The sequence below is a fragment of the Vigna unguiculata genome, chromosome 3 (assembly GCF_004118075.2).
Source record: "Vigna unguiculata cultivar IT97K-499-35 chromosome 3, ASM411807v1, whole genome shotgun sequence".
Lineage (NCBI taxonomy): Eukaryota > Viridiplantae > Streptophyta > Magnoliopsida > Fabales > Fabaceae > Vigna > Vigna unguiculata.
In genome coordinates, this window is record NC_040281.1 from 43,068,756 (window position 1) to 43,085,916 (window position 17,161).

The 17,161-nt window shown below is 35.5% G+C and overlaps 1 protein-coding gene across 3 annotated transcripts in view; it reads left to right on the forward strand.

The window, feature by feature from the left end:
- The window catches only part of LOC114178409 (protein MICRORCHIDIA 1-like), a 29,721-nt gene extending 12,878 nt beyond the window's left edge, over window positions 1–16,843 (forward strand). Inside the window, exons 10-19 of one of the 3 annotated variants that reach the window (XR_003603320.1) lie at window positions 7,569–7,676; window positions 7,762–7,911; window positions 8,554–8,652; window positions 10,528–10,579; window positions 10,670–10,781; window positions 11,370–11,604; window positions 14,955–15,028; window positions 16,102–16,144; window positions 16,231–16,412; window positions 16,494–16,843. Coding sequence is in view for 2 of the 3 variants with exons in the window: in XM_028064281.1 (XP_027920082.1) it covers window positions 7,569–7,676; window positions 7,762–7,911; window positions 8,554–8,652; window positions 10,528–10,579; window positions 10,670–10,781; window positions 11,370–11,604; window positions 14,955–15,028; window positions 16,102–16,144; window positions 16,231–16,332 (975 nt within the window). In the remaining variant the exon portion in view is untranslated. Of the gene's footprint in view, window positions 1–7,568; window positions 7,677–7,761; window positions 7,912–8,553; window positions 8,653–10,527; window positions 10,580–10,669; window positions 10,782–11,369; window positions 11,605–14,954; window positions 15,029–16,101; window positions 16,145–16,230; window positions 16,413–16,493 lie in introns of those variants that run through there. The other 2 variants (XM_028064281.1, XM_028064282.1) reach the window with 2 other exon arrangements.
- Window positions 16,844–17,161: the final 318 nt, after the last annotated feature.

The window sequence follows — 17,161 nt, forward strand, 5'->3', positions numbered from 1 at the left end:
CCTTAGGAATCTCTTGTTTTGGCATGGTCTCTTCACTAGGTAATGTTGATCTTCCATGTTTGCCAGACGGTAGTTGTCTTAACGATTGAAATTATCTCCTATGGGCTATGTTAGATATTGTTTGATATTATTAAGATATTGTTAGATATTGTTAATCATAATATCAAACAATATCTTCTATTTACTTTATTTATTTTTAGTTACTCTTTTTAATTGTACCTCTCTCTATTATAAATAGATTACCTTATGTGTGATTTATACACAAGGGAGATTAATCTCAAACCCTATTTTCTTTATTCTCAACATGGTATCTTTAAATAAAAGCCCATTCTAGCGAGATTTCTTTGACATTCTGTTCCACCCGCTATCGGGCTGCTAACAGACCACCCATTGATTCCTAGTCCCACACACGAGATGTATATACCTCGGCGTGAGGGGGTGTGTTGGAAGTTCCACATTGACTAAAGATAAGGCAATTTCATAATATATAAATGAGATGCAAACCTCACCTTACAAGCTGGTTTTGTGGGGTTGAGTTAGGCTTAAAGCCCACTTCTAACATGGTATCCGAGCTTAAGGTATTCTTTTGGCATTTTTTTTTCGTCGCCCCTGTCGCTGCAATCGCTGCCACCATCATCATCGCCGCTGTCGCCGGAGTGTCAGTTCCGACCGGCGGCCACACGGTTCTGATTGCCCTGGCCAAGCGACCTCAACGCCGCCAAAATCGTCGCCATCAGAGTAGCGACGCTCCCTCACGTGCTGTTTGACGTCGCCTCTCCTCTCGTTTTGCCGCCGCACGTGGCAGCGCGACATCCACTGTCTCCGGCAACAATCACTATGCCGGAATTGTCTCATTCTGCTCTTTCTGGATCTGGTGTTGTTGATTCAATCGGACCTCTTTGGTATTTTAGGGTTTTTTTCTCTCTCTTCCCTTCCTCCATGGCATCTTCCGCTGCCTCTTTCAGTTCTGAAATTTCTTCTGGTGTGTTTGACTCGTCCATCTACACTAAATGTACACTTATCCATTGAGAAGTTAATTGGCCCTAATTATGCCACATGGTCATCAGACGTCCGATTATGACTTAAGAGTCAGAGGTATCTTGATCATCTTGCCTCAAAAGCAGCTACTCTCACTCCTACTAAGGACGATTGTTGGGAAACCATTGATGCTCAATTATGTGTGGTTCTCAAGGGTACTCTTGATCCTTCGTTAAAGCAACTTTTTCGTTCCTACAAAACATGTGCTCAAATATGGGAGCATGCCAAGTTATTATACACCAATGATACTCAACGTCTCTATGGTGTTTGTTCTAAATTTGCAGATCTTATTTCCTCTAAACATCAAGACTCTATGATTGATTATATGGGAAAAATTCATGCTCTTTTTCATGAGTTCAATAAGTTATTGTCTCCTTCCTCGACCCTTCAATAAGTTATTGTCTCCTTCCTCGACCCTGCGTTGGCACCTCACTATGATGACCGGACTCGCCTTCGCAAACAGGGAAAAGGGCGTCCTAAGTGTGAACATTGTGGCAAGCTCGTTCACAAGATTGACAAGTGTTATGCATTACAAGAGTGTGAACATTGTGGCAAGCCAGGTCACAAGATTGACGGGTGTTATGCATTGTATGGTCGTCCTCCTTGCTTTGCTGTAGCTGTTCAGACCAACCTTTCCCCACCTTCGTCTACTGAGATCCGCCTTTTGTTTCATCCGATACATCTGCTATATTCAACAAATTTCTCAAATGGTATAAGGATCAACAGTCTTCTAATTCCACTGCATTTGTCGCTCACACATGTACATCTTTTGTTGGTCTGACTCGATCTTCTTCTTTTGATTCTTGGGTTTTTGATTCAGGAGCCACTGATCATATTACTGGTAACAAATCTTTGTTCTCTTCTTTATCCTCCTAATCCTTTACCTTCTGTTACACTGACTGATGGTTCTAGAGTCTTATCTCATGGTGTTGGCACTGTTAAACTATTGATAATGTTCTTTGTGTCCTTGGGTCTCCTTTTAACCTGTTGTCCATAAGTCGTCTAACTCTCTCTTGATTGTGTTGTTTCTTTTATGAACAATTCTGTGTGTTTACAGGACCGGAGTTTGAAATAGGTGATTGGCACAGGATGTGAGTCTCATGGTCTTTATTATCTTCGTCCCTCTACACACGGTGCACTTATGGAGTCTCCCTCTCTTCATGCTCAGTTAGGTCATCCAAGCCTTGCTACGTTACCGCAGTTTGTCCCTGCCTTGTCCAAGTTATCTCGTTTGGGTGTGAGTCGTGTCAATTAGGCAAGCATAGTTGTAATTCCTTTCCTCGTAGTGTCACACATGATGCTTTGTCCCCTTTTGCCTTGGTTCACTTTGACATTTGGGGTCCTAGCCGCGTTAAGTCTACTTTAGGTTTTCAATACTTTGTTACTTTCATTGATGATTATTCAAGATCTACTTGGTTATTTTTAATGAAACATTGTTCGGAATTATTTCATATCTTTCAATATTTTTTTAATGAAATTAAAACTCAGTTTGGTGTTTCTATTAGAGTTTTGCGTAGTGATAATGGTCATGAATATCTTTCTCATTCTTTTAAACAATTTATGGCTTCTCACGGTATTCTGCATCAAACTTTTTGTGTTTATATCCCTCAACAAAATGGTGTAGCTGAACGTAAAAATAGACATTTTATTGAAACAACTCGCACTCTTTTATTTCATGGAGAGGTTCTCGAACATTTTTGAGGTGATGCTATTCTTACTGCCTGTTATCTCATTAGTCGCATGCCTTCTTCGGTTTTAAAGAATAACACACCTCATTTCATTTTATTTCCTCATGAACATCTTCATCCCTTACCTCTAAGAGTTTTCGGGTCTATATGTTTTGTTCATAATTTCAGTCCTAGTCTTGACAAGTTTTCTCCTAGATCACATAAGTGTGTTTTCTTAGGGTTTACAAGATCACAGATACAAATGTTTTTCTCCTATTCTTAACCTTTATTTTGAGTCTGCAGATGTCACCTTTGATGAGTTCTCCCTTTATTTTAAAAGTTAATCTTCACCTCTAACTCCATACAATCCTGACAACTCTCCTAGTATCTTTAATGTTCCTATTGTTTGTGACCCTCTTACTGTGTCTTCTTTACCATCGGTTCCTGCTCCATAGTCAGCTTATCCTCCACCACCTCTTCAGGTTTATAGTTCCCGAAACCCGTCACAACCACCACCATGTGACTCCACTCAAGTGCCAACTACTCTGTTTCCTCCGGCTCTGACATCTGAGTTTGACCTTCCCATTGCCCTCCGAAAAGGTATGCGTTCTATCCATAATCCCTCTCTCCATTATATTGCTTTGAGTTATCATCGATTGTCATTACCTTTTATACATGTCTTTCCTCTTTTTCTTTTGTGACCCTTCTAAAAACTGTTCGTGAAGCTTTAACCCATTTTGGTTGGCGTCAGGCCATGACAGATGAACTAAGTGCTCTTCATAACAGTGGAACTTGGGAACGGGTCCCTGAGTAATCTGTTGTTCGTTGTAGGTGGGTGTTTGCAATCAAAGTTGGACCTGGTGGTACTATTGATCACCTCAAAGCTCGTCTTGTGGCCAAAGATTATACTCAAATTCTTGGGTTGGATTATGGAGATACCTTTTCCCCCGAGGCAAAAATGGCTTTTGTTCGTTTATTTATTACCATGGCTGCTCTTCAACAATGACCTCTTTATCAACTGGATGTTAAAAATGCTTTCCTCAATGGTGATTTGCAAGAAGAAATCTATATGGAGCAACCTCCTGGGTTTGTTGCTTAGGGGGAGTCTTTTGGGATGGTATGTCGTCTTCGCAAATCTCTATATGGCCTAAAACAATCTCTTAAGGTCTGGTTCGGAAAGTTTAACAATGTTGTTCAGCAATTTAGTATGACTCTGTGTGAAGCAGATCATTCTGTCTTTTATCAACACTCGAGTGCTGGATGTGTTTACTTGATAGTATATGTTGATGACATCGTTCTCACATGGAGTAACAACCATGGCATCTCTCAATTGAAACAACATCTCTGTCACCATTTTCAAACCAAAGATCTTTGCAAACTCAAATATTTATTGAGTATTGAGGTGACACAGTCCAATGATGGTATTGTTATATCTCAGAAAAAGTATGCCATGGATATGATGGAGGAAACTGGGTTGGTGAGTTCAAAGTCTGTTGATACATCCATGGATCCCAATACTGAACTTCTACCAAATCAGGGGGAGCCTATATATGATCCTGAGCAGTATAGAAGATTGGTTGGGAAATTGAATTATCTTACCGTTACTCGTCCTGACATTTCCTTTGCAGTCAGTTTGGTAAGCCAATTTCTTAATTCCCCATTTGAAGATCATTGGAATGCAGTCATTCGTATCTTGAAGTATATTAAAAGATCCCCTGGAAAAAGATTGTTATATAGTTCTAATAACCATACAAGAGTTGTCTACTATTCCGATGCCGATTGGGCAGGATCTCCTTCTGATAGAAGATCTACATTAGGGTAATTGTGTCTCCATTGGTAGTAACTTGATCTCGTGGAAAAGTAAGAAACAGAGTGTTGTAGTAAGATCCAGTGAGAAGCAAAATATAGAGCTATGGCCTCAGGTGCCTGTGAACTTGTTTGACTCAAGCAATTGCTTAGAGAGTTACAATTTGGAGATGTTACTCAAATGATACTTGTGTGTGACAATCAGATTGCTCTTCATATTAGCTCTAATCCTGTCTTTCATGAGAGGACCAAACACATTGAGATTGATTGTCATTTCATTCGGGAAAAGATCATGTCTGGAGACATCAAGACCGAGTTTGTTAACTCAAGTGATCAATTAGTAAATATTTTTACTAAGTCTTTACGGGGGCCGAGAATTGATTATATTTGTAACAAGCTTGACACATATGATTTGTACGCTCCAGCTTGAGGGGGAGTGTTAGATATTGTTTAGATATTGATTTGATTTTATTAAGATATTATTAATCACAATATCAAACAATGTCTTCTATTTATTCTATTTATTTTCAGTTACTCTTTTTAATTGTACCTCTATTATAAATAGATTACCCTATGTATGGTGTATATACAAGGGAGATTAATCTCAAACCCTATTTTCTTTATTCTCAACAGGCTCAATTGTTTAGACGCGCATTGAAGGTGTTAGTATACTATAGTTGACTATAGTTTACTTGTATAGTTTTTCTTTGCATTGTACAACTATAGGTTTCTTATTCTTGTACAACTCTTTCTTTTTATGTACAACTGCCACTTTCTGATACACTTAACAGAAAACTACTTCTATAAATAGACAATGTACATACGATTCAAAGAGTGTGATGATAATAAAAACAGTTAATTGTTCATTTTCTCTCTTTGTTCACGTTATTTAAGATGGTATCTAGTGCATTTTTTTTTTCCACCGATCTAGCTTCTTCAAGTTTTTCACTGGAGAATCGATGCAATTTTCCAATTCACCACTGTTCTCAGATTGTGCGTTTGCCTTGTGCTTCGTTCTCAATTCAGTTTACAATCGGTCAATTGTTCCAGTTTTGATCTGCGATGGGTCCAACTCTATTAATTGAAGATTTTAATTGGTTAATTGTCTTCATTCTCAGTTAATTCAAGGTTTAATTGGTGATTTGTCTCAGATCTGGTTTGTCAACCTTCCTCTTCTTTTTAATTGGTGAATTGCTAGTCGTTCAGCTTATTTTTCTATGCTCAATTGTGCTTGTAGTCGCGGTTTGTTGTGTGCTTGTACTTTACGAAGTTCGTAATGCTTAATCGAGTCTTACTTTTGTTGTACATGGTCATTTTGGCTAGTTCTTTTTCACTTCAGCGTTTTGCTTCTTCGCTTAGCTGTTTTTTTGCTGGGACTCACTATCTTCTAATTCATTTCCTACATCCATTGTTGAAAAATTGGGTGACTCTAACAACCTACATTGGTGCCAATACATTGGACCAGTAGTTAAGTTGCATAAGTTGCAACACTTTGTTGTTAATCCAGTGGTTCCACCTAGATATTTTAATGAACTTGACGTGCTAATGTCATCGTTAATCCTGACTGAGGCCCGAGAGGTTCAAGATCAAACTTTGCTAGTATGGCTTCAATCTAATCCAAATCGGTTTAATCTCATGTTCTTGGCTGTACTCGTTCCTATGAAGTTTGGGAGAAGATCCATTTAGTCTTCAAACTGAGTCTCGTGCTAGACAGCTTCGTACTGCTATGCTGCTATGCGAGTTGTCAAACTTGATTCCAAATCCATTGAAGTCTACTTACTGAAAATAAAAAATTATGTTGATGACTTGTTGGAGGTGGAGTTCCTGTTCGACATGAAGAACTCTAGATGCTATTCTGGAAGGACTTCCATCAAATTATGCTCCTTTTGTGTCTGTAATTGAAAGCAAGAAAAACACAATGTATACATGATTTACAAGATTCTGGAAGGATTTACAACTTTTTTTTCACAACCCAACAAACAAAGAACACAATATATACAGGATCTAGAAAGATGTATTTCTTATGTAATTTCAACTTGTTATCTTTGTTCAGCTTCTAAAAAGTTGGCGGTTGCTTCTATATAAGGTAGACTTGGATCTTGCAATGTCTTTGTGTAGGGAATTCAAGTTGTATCTTCCATCTTTATGATAATGAATGCTTGCTTTGAAAAGATTTAATTTGATCTCCTCAACGTTCATATTTTTGGATTTGCTAAAGAAAACAATTCAAACAATATATGCAACTATAAGAATTAAGCGTAATTAATCATAGTTAAACATGAACGCATAAGATTATTTGTTTCCTAAAGAGTTTGATAATAGAGACATTGGATTTCTAATACCAATTTAATCCTGGATAAACTAGCCGTTTGAGATTAATTTTAACTTAGTCTATAAAGCATTTATCATTACAACGTGATTGATTTTATTAGATCTTAATTTGATAAGTCAGATGTCATCTGTTATAGTGTTAGACAAGGTCCTATAGTTCGTCTAATATGTGAGAAAAACATACTTGTTAAAAGACCTTCAATTGAAATAACACACATGTTAGAAAAATCGTATGTAATGATTTCATATTACTATATAATTGTCATATGGGGTTCAATAGATCGTCTGATCTTAACAACTTGATTATATTATGAAGTAATGATCTTTTTTGTTCCCTATCTTCAACATTTTCTGCTACAAGTTAATTCCCTATGTCAATTCTTACAAATTGGTGGTACGAATTACCAACTACCATATTTGGCCAATTGATCTTAACAACTTGATTATTTTATGAAGTAATGATTTTTTTTGTTCCCTATCTTGAACATTTTCTGCTACAACTTAATTCCCTATGTTAATTGTTACAAATTGGTGGTACGAATTACCAACTACCATATTTGGCCAATTTTTCTTGTGCAATCACAAGTCTTGCTGTTGAAATAATTTGTGCTACTGACATATCTTTTATGGTGTATCTTGCTAGACGCTGTTTCTATAACTTTTCAATTACTTGACATCGTTGATCATTTTGATAGCAGTTATAATCATCTTTGATCTTTTGCATAGGATATTATGCTGAGAGATGAGGCCAGCCATGGGGCTGAGAAAAAATTGAACAAAAAAACTGTTCTGCTTCAGTCTCATATTTCTTACCGCCTTCGTTATTCTTTACGGGTAATACTTGAGACTTCAGTTGTATTTATTGGTGTTGCTTTCCTTTTTTTGTTGTGTATTCTGATTGACACTTCAAATGTTTCAGGCATATGTTTCCATGTTGTACCTCAGAAAATTCTCCAACTTCAAAATCATACTAAGGGGTAAACTTGTGGATCAGTACAACATAGCAGATAACTTGATACATTCAAAAGTAATTCCGTATAGGCCTCAGCTAGCCATTGCATCAAATGAGGTAGGATCCATGATATGGAGTATGAATTCAAAATTGGTTAAAGCAATATGGCACCACCATGAAACTTGCTACATATTCCTCACAGTAGAAATATACTTGAATTAGATGTCTTCTTGATATGAAGCCTGTTTGTGAGGTTGTTATGCTCCAAAAGTTAAATAAAAAACTTTTATTGTTTGTAAAATTTGCAATCTTTTTTTGTGATAATAGTTTTCATAATTTTTTCTTTATAAACCTCCTAATACTATAGTATGCAAGAAAAGGATGAACAAAAGAAACACAATCTCTCACATTGGTAAGGTGGGTAAGACTGGAATTTTGGAGAATATTTGTAGTTTCATACATGAGTGGAGCATAATGGTTTGATAAGTCGATAGAGAGAAGGGTGAAGGGATTTGGTGATTGGGTGGATAGACCCTTGAAGACCTGCATTATCCTTTTTTATTCATTTCTTGATTGTATCTTTTTCTTTCTTCTACTGTTTTTTTTTTTTTTTTTTTTTTCATGAGTATCAGAAAAAGGGATATTATCAGTGTTTTCCAACTAGTACCATTTCAGTTATCTTTATCACTACTCATGAGCATTTGACTAAGATATTTTAGTTTTTTAGATTTTCAAATTAATGAGTTTGGATTGTCTTAGGCCGCAGCAGAGACAAAGACAACCATTGGATTTATAAAGGAGGCACCTTCTATCAAGGTTACTGGATTTAATGTCTACCACAAAAATCGCCTAATCAAGGTTTGTTATGAATGATTGAAATGCCTTATCTGACTTAATGTTTATTTCAGCAGTGTTTTAAAGTATCTTCGTTTTCTTTATATTCTCATTCAATATTGAAATTTTATGCGCATGGAATCTGATTTTCTATTTTAGCTTTTTTTTTCCTGAATAAACTTTGATTATTTAGTGGTTGAATATGTGAAAAGTGTTGAATAGTATTCAAATTGATACCCTTAATTTTTTTCTTGGCATTTATTAGTAGATCTAAATGGTAGATCACACTAAAAGCTTCAACCTTCCTCTCTTTTTTAGAGGCACTCCTGATATGGCACAAGGTTTAACCCCATTTCTGCTATTGTGTTGCTGTTCCACATTAGTGGCCAGTTTCTGGTGCTGTCACAGATTTATTAATGCTGGTTTACGCCCCATTATTTATTTATTACTAAGTTTCTTTCTCCCATGATTGACTGTTTAAAGGCATGTAAGTTTTGAAGACTGACCCTCCACCAGAATTAACTCTATTTGGTGCTCGTGATTCTGAGTTCGTGTGCTCTTCCCACTAGTTGCATCTGTAGCTCCGCTTCCATAACCTAATGCCCTGAGTTGCATCTTTGGGATAATGTGTTGTGGCCCTGTTTTTAGTATTAGATTTCAAGCCTCAGAAAGAAACCACTTAAGACTGAAAAGATGATAAAAAGGGCTTATGAGGTTGATTATCTCTTATCCGACCCATGTTATTTATGGAAGAAAATTACATAAAGAATACCAAGAGTTTACGAGGAAGAGGCTATGTCAAGATAATTTTTGCTAATAACCAAGACAACTTTTTAGGACAGACTACTTAACCTATCTAAACAAGTCAAGTTATTTAATCAAGATAAATTATTCTAACAAAACACAACAGCTTCTTCTCAATGACATTGGCTGTCCTAGCAATTAATTCTTCAAACTCCTGAACAAAATCCTCCACTGCGTCCTATTTGTAGCAAAGCAAGTCCTTCATACACATTTTCTATTCTTTTGTCTTAATGTTGCAACAGGGCCACAGTGAACGTTTCCCCTGATAATTTTGGCTTTCTTTCACATAAAACTAAACCAGTTTGCTGCAATGACCTCCATAGATCAGAATTCTCCCCATGTCACACGTGTGGCACTTAATAAAAAATTTCCAAGTTGGCTATCCACCCAGTGAGTCCTCTCCTTCAAAACTTTGCTGCTTCACCTTTTCTGCCCAATATCTGTTTTGTTTTTTTCAGTACCTTCTCTTAGTTCTGCTAATTACACTTCCGCCTTTTTTTTCTGAAATTTTTTTCCAACCTCTTATTCTATAGACATTTGTTGTTTTGAAATAACTACATCTATGTTTCCTATGTTTATGTGCTGACAACACGAGTACACTTAACAAAGCAATGAATGTGCAAGGAAGGTGGGTTTAACTTTTCATTAAGAAGGGTATAAAAGGTATTTAGCACCAACCTCAATGGAGATAAATGTAATTATATCCCTTATATTTTATAACAGTTTAGAGTATTTTATGTTGTGCTAGGATTAGTTTCCATATTTCTTTTATTTCCTATGATTTGTTTCTGTATTTCTTTTTAGTTAGGACTATGCAATATAATCGAGTATTAATAAAAAGATGGAAGGCTAGTGTTTTATATATTGTATCATCATGTAAAACATGAAATCATTTCGCAAACTTGGTGTATTCGTCTTTTTGTTCTCCTCTACACTACTCTAAAAAACTTAATTTGACATGTTGAATGTCAATTGAAACATGGATGTTTAGGGAGCTTTACATTGCTTTATTGGTAGCAGTACAGAAGTTTCTTTGCGAACATATTATTTGGTCTCTATTCTGATCCTGACTTGCTTAACTTTTTTGCGGTGCAGCCCTTCTGGAAAGTTGTTGCCGATGGTTCATCAAAAGGGAGCTGTGTTGTTGGTATGTCTTTTTTCTTCTCCATGTCAAGTTATCTCTGCATGTGCTTACTCCAAAATTCCCAGGTTTTTTAATTTACTGGCACATATTTAGGAGTTCTTGAAGCCAATTTTATAGAACCAGCGCATGACAAGCAGGATTTTGAGAGATCAGTTCTGTTCATTCGGTTGGAAAACAAGATGAAACAAATGACAATGGATTACTGGTTTGTCTCTCTTTTGCATAGTTTATTGTGAACAGTTTACTTCTATATATGGGTTTTGCTTCTTTAATATGTAGTATATTTAATGATTGCTTCTAGCGAGCTAATATTGCTTTCTTTGAACAAAATGATTGCAGTTGATGCTTTAGTTTTGATTTTCTGTTAATGTTCCTTTAGGTTTTACTATTTGTTCAAGTTGTAATTTCCTTGGAAGTAAATAACTGTTGCCAGAAGCTGTAGACATTGTAATTGTGGTTAGCTACTTTTGCTTCACAACAGGCCCCCATGTATTTAGAAAACGTGATGGTGTAAGTTGGCCATGAAAGTATATTATATTTTCAGTTGTAGTTCCTTCTTTATACTTATTGACCGCAAGTTTCAAGCACAAACACACTCAAAAAACTTACTAGAATGACAATCATAGTAACTAGATGCCAGAACCATTATCCTCTGCTGTGTTATTTTTATGCAATTACTAGTAATTTTTATTTCAAATGAAGAGCTAGTTAGAGGTTTGTGATCTTTTTCCAAAATATCAACATTATGGGGTTGACTATTTGATTTATTGATTTTTTTTTCTGGAGTAAACAGGAAAGGCCACTGTCACTTGATTGGATATCAGCCCCTAGATTTCAGATCACAAAATGTTGTAAAAGAAGCCCAGATACGAAAATCAGCTGAACATTCAACTAATCCACAGAATGAATTGCCCTCTGACCAACAGTTTACTGGTGTTGTACCTGAGCATCGAAACACCCTGAGTTTAAATCAAACAATTGTTGATCTTGATGTGACTGGCGTGCAAGATTTAAGTCACGAGCAACTTGTAAGTTGTTGACATTATCTGCAGAAGATTGTATTTATCTGACGTATACAGCCTGAAATCATACTTGTTACTGTCTTTGGATTGATAGCTGTCAAAATGGGTTACTCGGTCCAGTTTGGCCCGGCCCACCACGGGTTGTTTTCTTAGTGAGTCAACCCAATCCGGCTCACTTATTAACGAGCCAAAAAAATTCGAACTCGGCCCGGTCTATCACGGGTGGGTGGGTTAAACGGGTTGACTCATTAGCTCACTTAATTAAAAAAAAATACAATTTTTTTATTTCAATTCCAAAAAAACTAAATTATAGTTGTGATTAAAATCTTAATAAACTGAATACAATTCCAGTACAATCCAAAATAATGTTCAACCCCAAATTTAAACAAAAATCATAAAAATATTAGGTTTGCATTTGTAAACCCAATATGTTGGCTAAAAACAACAACCCAACCAAAAAAATTGTGTGGTCCTTTATCTGTGGGTGAGTTGGCTCACCAACCTAGTTCACCATGGGTTTAACCTGGGTGAACCGGGTTCTTGGTGGGTCGGGTCAAAAATTGACCTATACTGAAATTTGTTAAAGAATTCCAACCCAATCTGGCCTAAACCCGTGATGGGCCAGATTGGCCCACGGGTTCTGATTCACTTTGATAGCTCTATATACTTGTTATTTGTTTTTATTAGAACATAGACATAAAATGAGTGAGATTACTCACATGATCAGAGAAGAAAAGAAGAAAGAATAAGATAAGAGATATGGTACTAAATAGAAATTTTTATTTCTGACTTTACTTGTTTGTCACATATATAGAGCATCAGTATTTTTAGTGCACAGTTAGAAGTAGTTTGTTAACAACTCAGTAACTAGCAAACATAAAATCACTAACTAATGAAATATCCACAACACTTCCGCTCAATTCTGATTAGCAATAGAAATCACACCTATAATGTCTCTAATAACCTTGGATCAGTCAAGCTTAAGAGGCTTTGTTAAAATATCAGTCACCCAATCATTAGTTTTGCAATATTTGAACTCAAACTTCCATTACTGACATGATCTCTGAGGAAGTGAAATCTTGTTTGAATATGATTGCTCCTTCCATGAGAAAAAAGGTGTTTAACCAAGCTTATAACGGTTACTGTCTATTAGCATTTTCACAGGCTCTTCTCTTTAATCTTCATTTCTGACATCAAGTTTTTAAAGCCACAAGGAAAAGCTTCCATTGAGGCTGAAATGTATCCAACCTCACATGAGGACAGTGCCAACACTGACTCCTTAGAATAACATGAAATACAACTCCTTGTGTTACTTTTATCACCACGATAATCTGAGTCAGCCAAAGATGTCATAATTCATCAGAAACATTTCTGCCATGGTTTGAGAGCAGCAACCAATAGCCCAGAAGTTCCTTTCACATATCTTAGCTGTAAGCATTTGTGAAATCCTTGAATGATCCATAAATATACTAATCAACCCAACTACTTAGTATGTCAGGCTTGCTGCTAAACAAAAAACATAATGATCCAACAATCTGCTTGTACAAGGTTGTATCTACTGACTTGACGACACTTCAACTTTGGGCGGAGTTACATCCAACATTAACAAAAAAAAAAAGGATGAGAATCAAAGATATTCATTTCATACTCCAACATATTCTCCTTTTAAACTTCCTCTTCTGTGTATGTGCTGAGAAATGCATTCATAACTTCTAGTTGGTGTCTTTCAATATTGGTAACTAAAGAAATTAGTACACTAAAATTTTGAACTTTGCTATAAGGACAAACATCTTTGAATAATCGATACTTAAGATTGGGTATAACCTTTAACATCCAAGTTTTCTTTCTGAGTTGTACTTGATTATGAACACCCTCTGTGCCCTACCATTTTTTCCCCTTTACCAATTCTACAAAGTCCAATCCCAAATTTGATTTTTTGCAAGAGTTTCTATGTCTTTTAATGTAAGTATTTTTCCGCTTTTGAACTCTAAAAGCATATTGAATGTTACTGGGAATTTTCTACCCGACAGTTATGAAGGAAAAGCAAGATGTCCTTATGTCTTTTCTAATATTAATGAGAAGGATGGAATCATCATCCTTATGAGATTCACGAACAAATTTATTATTTGAATGAGCAGGTTGTATTGTTCTAGAAATTGTTGACTTCTCTGGTTCCTCGAACTCTATGTGATGCAAGTTCTGATCATTGGATTCATATTTTTGTACATATATTTTTTTTTCGCTTGAGTAAATGGTACCAAAAGGTTATGTATCAAGTACCATTGCATCTTCACAGTGGGGACTTGGATAGCACTTGTTTTCGTTTAAATATGATCAATTTCTGATATAAAAGTGATCTGTAGGTTAAAAAAGTTGTGGAGGCAGTGCAAAATCCAACTTTTATGATGACTCTAACGGGTTTTTGAAATAAAAATGGTAGCATCCAACTTTGAAATCAAATCAAAGCACTTGTATCCCTTTTGTATAGGAGTGAAACGAATAAACACACCTTTTTGTTGGGTCGAATCCTTACCACCAGACTAAAAGTTATAGTTGATAATTAAAATACAACTCTTTCTACTAAAGAGTGTAAACAGTCAAAGTAGCACAATTCAATTGTAAGTCGGCTCGCTTGGCCCTCTCCATGGGACAGTTGTTGCATCCTGCAACAATATTTCCCTCAACAATTGTCCCGCTATGAATCAAACTTTTCATCTATGACTCGACTCACTTAGCTTATACCATGAGATAATAGTGTAACTTGCAAGAATCGGCAATGTTCCGTTGTGAAATAAGTTGGCTCATTTGTAGATGTTGACAATTTGGTATCTTCGGTGGTGGTTTGGAATGTATTTTTTCTCTATTAGAATTCTTCTGGGTCTTGATTGGTTTACAGTTGTTGAAGGATATGAATCGATACTGACCTTTTCCATTTTCACAACGGGAAAAAGCAAGGTTTAGAGTCAAAGCTTTGATACCATATTGGAATGGAGAAGAATATCTTTTATTTCTCTAGTTATTGTTTTTGTTTTATAATACAGTCACTAATTTATGGACAGTGTCAGTTCCATAGAGGAAACCATTCTGCCACAATGTGGTAGAAAATCAGGAACCAATAAATAACATATTACCTATGCTCTGATCATGATAAAGATTTTATAGAAATCTTATTTTGAAAAGATTTATTTAGTATCAAATTAAGACAATAGTTTATAAAATAATTGATTGAAAATTAAGGATTTGTGTCAAAAACTACCATTTGTTCATATGCACCCTTGGAACAAATTTTTTTCTATTTTATTTTTTTGGAAGTATGCAAGATTTTGTTGTTCACGAACATGTATTTTTTCTAACAGGGTACAGTGGTGGAAACTCTACAGTCTGTATCTGTTGATGAAATCTGTGCAGAAAACATAAAACTTTTTGAGAGGTAATTTTTTTTTTTGTAATTTGTCTTCAAGGGTGAAGACAATAAAAAAATTGTCGTTTTCATCCTTGGTTATACTTTTTGAATGGCTATACTTGTTCTTTCTATGTACTGCTTGATCAACCATTTTCTCTTATCCGTTTGTTGTACATCAACCAAACGCATTTTTACTTCTGTTTTACTTCACCTACTGTGACAGGGATGTGTAATTTTGAGTTGCTTGGCTCTATTATATCTCTATTTTCCGTTCTGGGATGTAGTCTTACCCACCCTACATGTATTATTCTCTTCTATCATTTTGTATGTTTGTGGGTTAGGAGGATCCGTTGGCAATGGTTTACATTTCCTAATTTCGTATTCCGGCAGTAACACGATTCTGATAAAATACTTTGTTGGGTTAGATAATGTTAGGATCCATTTGTAGGGTATGGGACTTGGTCCGACATTGAAAGTATGGGATTCTGGTTGTTGGTGTGTAAAATCTTGGGCTCTCCAACTACAATAGCTAGCTTGTGGTGTGGATCACTCAAGGTTTTTTCCAATTGTTTACAGCTTTCCACCATGTCTCAGTTGCAAACAAGCAGCGCTGGTGGTGACGTCAGTGTTGCAGTTTATAACGTCTAGGTCACAACTAGCCCGCTGGATGTGGTATGATGTTAGGATTTAAATGGATGTATGGAACTTGGAGTCCTAGACTGGAAGACTGAGATTCTAGTATTGGGTGTATAATGCCTTGTACTGTCCCACAACAATAGTTAGCTTTTGTAGTTTGGTTCTTCCATGGTTCTTATCATATATTTATATCCTACAATCTTATACCGGAAATTTCCCACTAATTCATTATTTTCTACTTTATCACGATATTTTAAAGTTAGTATAATATGAACTCTCCAAATAATTAATTATTAATACCTATGACATGACATGACATGTGTACTTTTTAAAAAATTTTGCAAATGCAAGGTTAACATGGCAATCACTTTGGTGTGTATCTGTATGTATACCTTGGTATGCCTGTGCTTTTTGTTTACTCGTTTTATTGTCGAATAGAATTTCACTAAAACCCTTTTCTGCAGGTGTGAGGAGTACAGGCTAAAGGAGACACAACTGAAAAAGATGGTAATAGTAGTCAGATTACAAAGTTTGATTATTGTGTTCTAATTAGTCGTTGTGTTTTAATTGTTAGTGTTGCTGATGTAATATAGGTTGTGGACTTGGAGGAGGAATATAAACAAATCCAGAAGAAATGTGCCGTTCTTGCTTCACTCTTGGAGACCAAGAGGAAGGAGAAGCGTGCTAAGGGATGATGGTTACACTACACAAGAATCATGTCAATAAGAGGCAAGTTGATTGCGTTTCGTAATTACCTTTCAAGTAATGTCTTAGTGTAAGTGTAGCTGTTTTGAAATTATTTGAAAAGCTCTTATTTTGTTCTTGAACCTCTAATTTGTGAAGTTCTGTTTTTAAGGTTATATGTTTCTGCTGTTTTTGTCAAAGAATCAAATCAGATAATTTGTCCTTGTGGAAAAGGGTTTCGAAGAGCGAAGACGACTTGTTTAAACATCAAAAGAATAAGATAATTTGTCCTTGTGGAATAGGGTTTCGAAGAGCAAAGAGGACTTGTTTAAACATCAAAATCCTGATTATGATACAATTCATCAAATGACTAGGATTATTAGGCTACACTAATACCATTTTAGTAGTAATTGTAAAAAATATTGTAAACACAATTTATAAATCTTGTATGCTTTTTACTATGTCAGTGCCATATTTTCGCTACGGAAGTTAATATGCAAAGGACATTTATTCAGGTGTTTTTATAACAATGATACTCTATCATTTATGTGGAATTTGTAAGAATTTAAAGAATGTGTTAAAATTATAAACCTTGTTTCTCGTTCACTAATTGTGAATTGTATTGTCTTTAATTTTATAATTACTTTTAAAAGTAATTTAAAATGATATTGAATTAATTGATTATCTGATATTTTTTTTTACTGACAATTGTTTAAGTTAAGCTGTTTAATCCCCACTTTATGGTGATTTCCTTATTATTATTTTCATTATTTTTGTGTATAAAAATTGCAAAATGTTTGCAGAATCATATTGAATTCAAATAAGTAACTGGAGTATAAT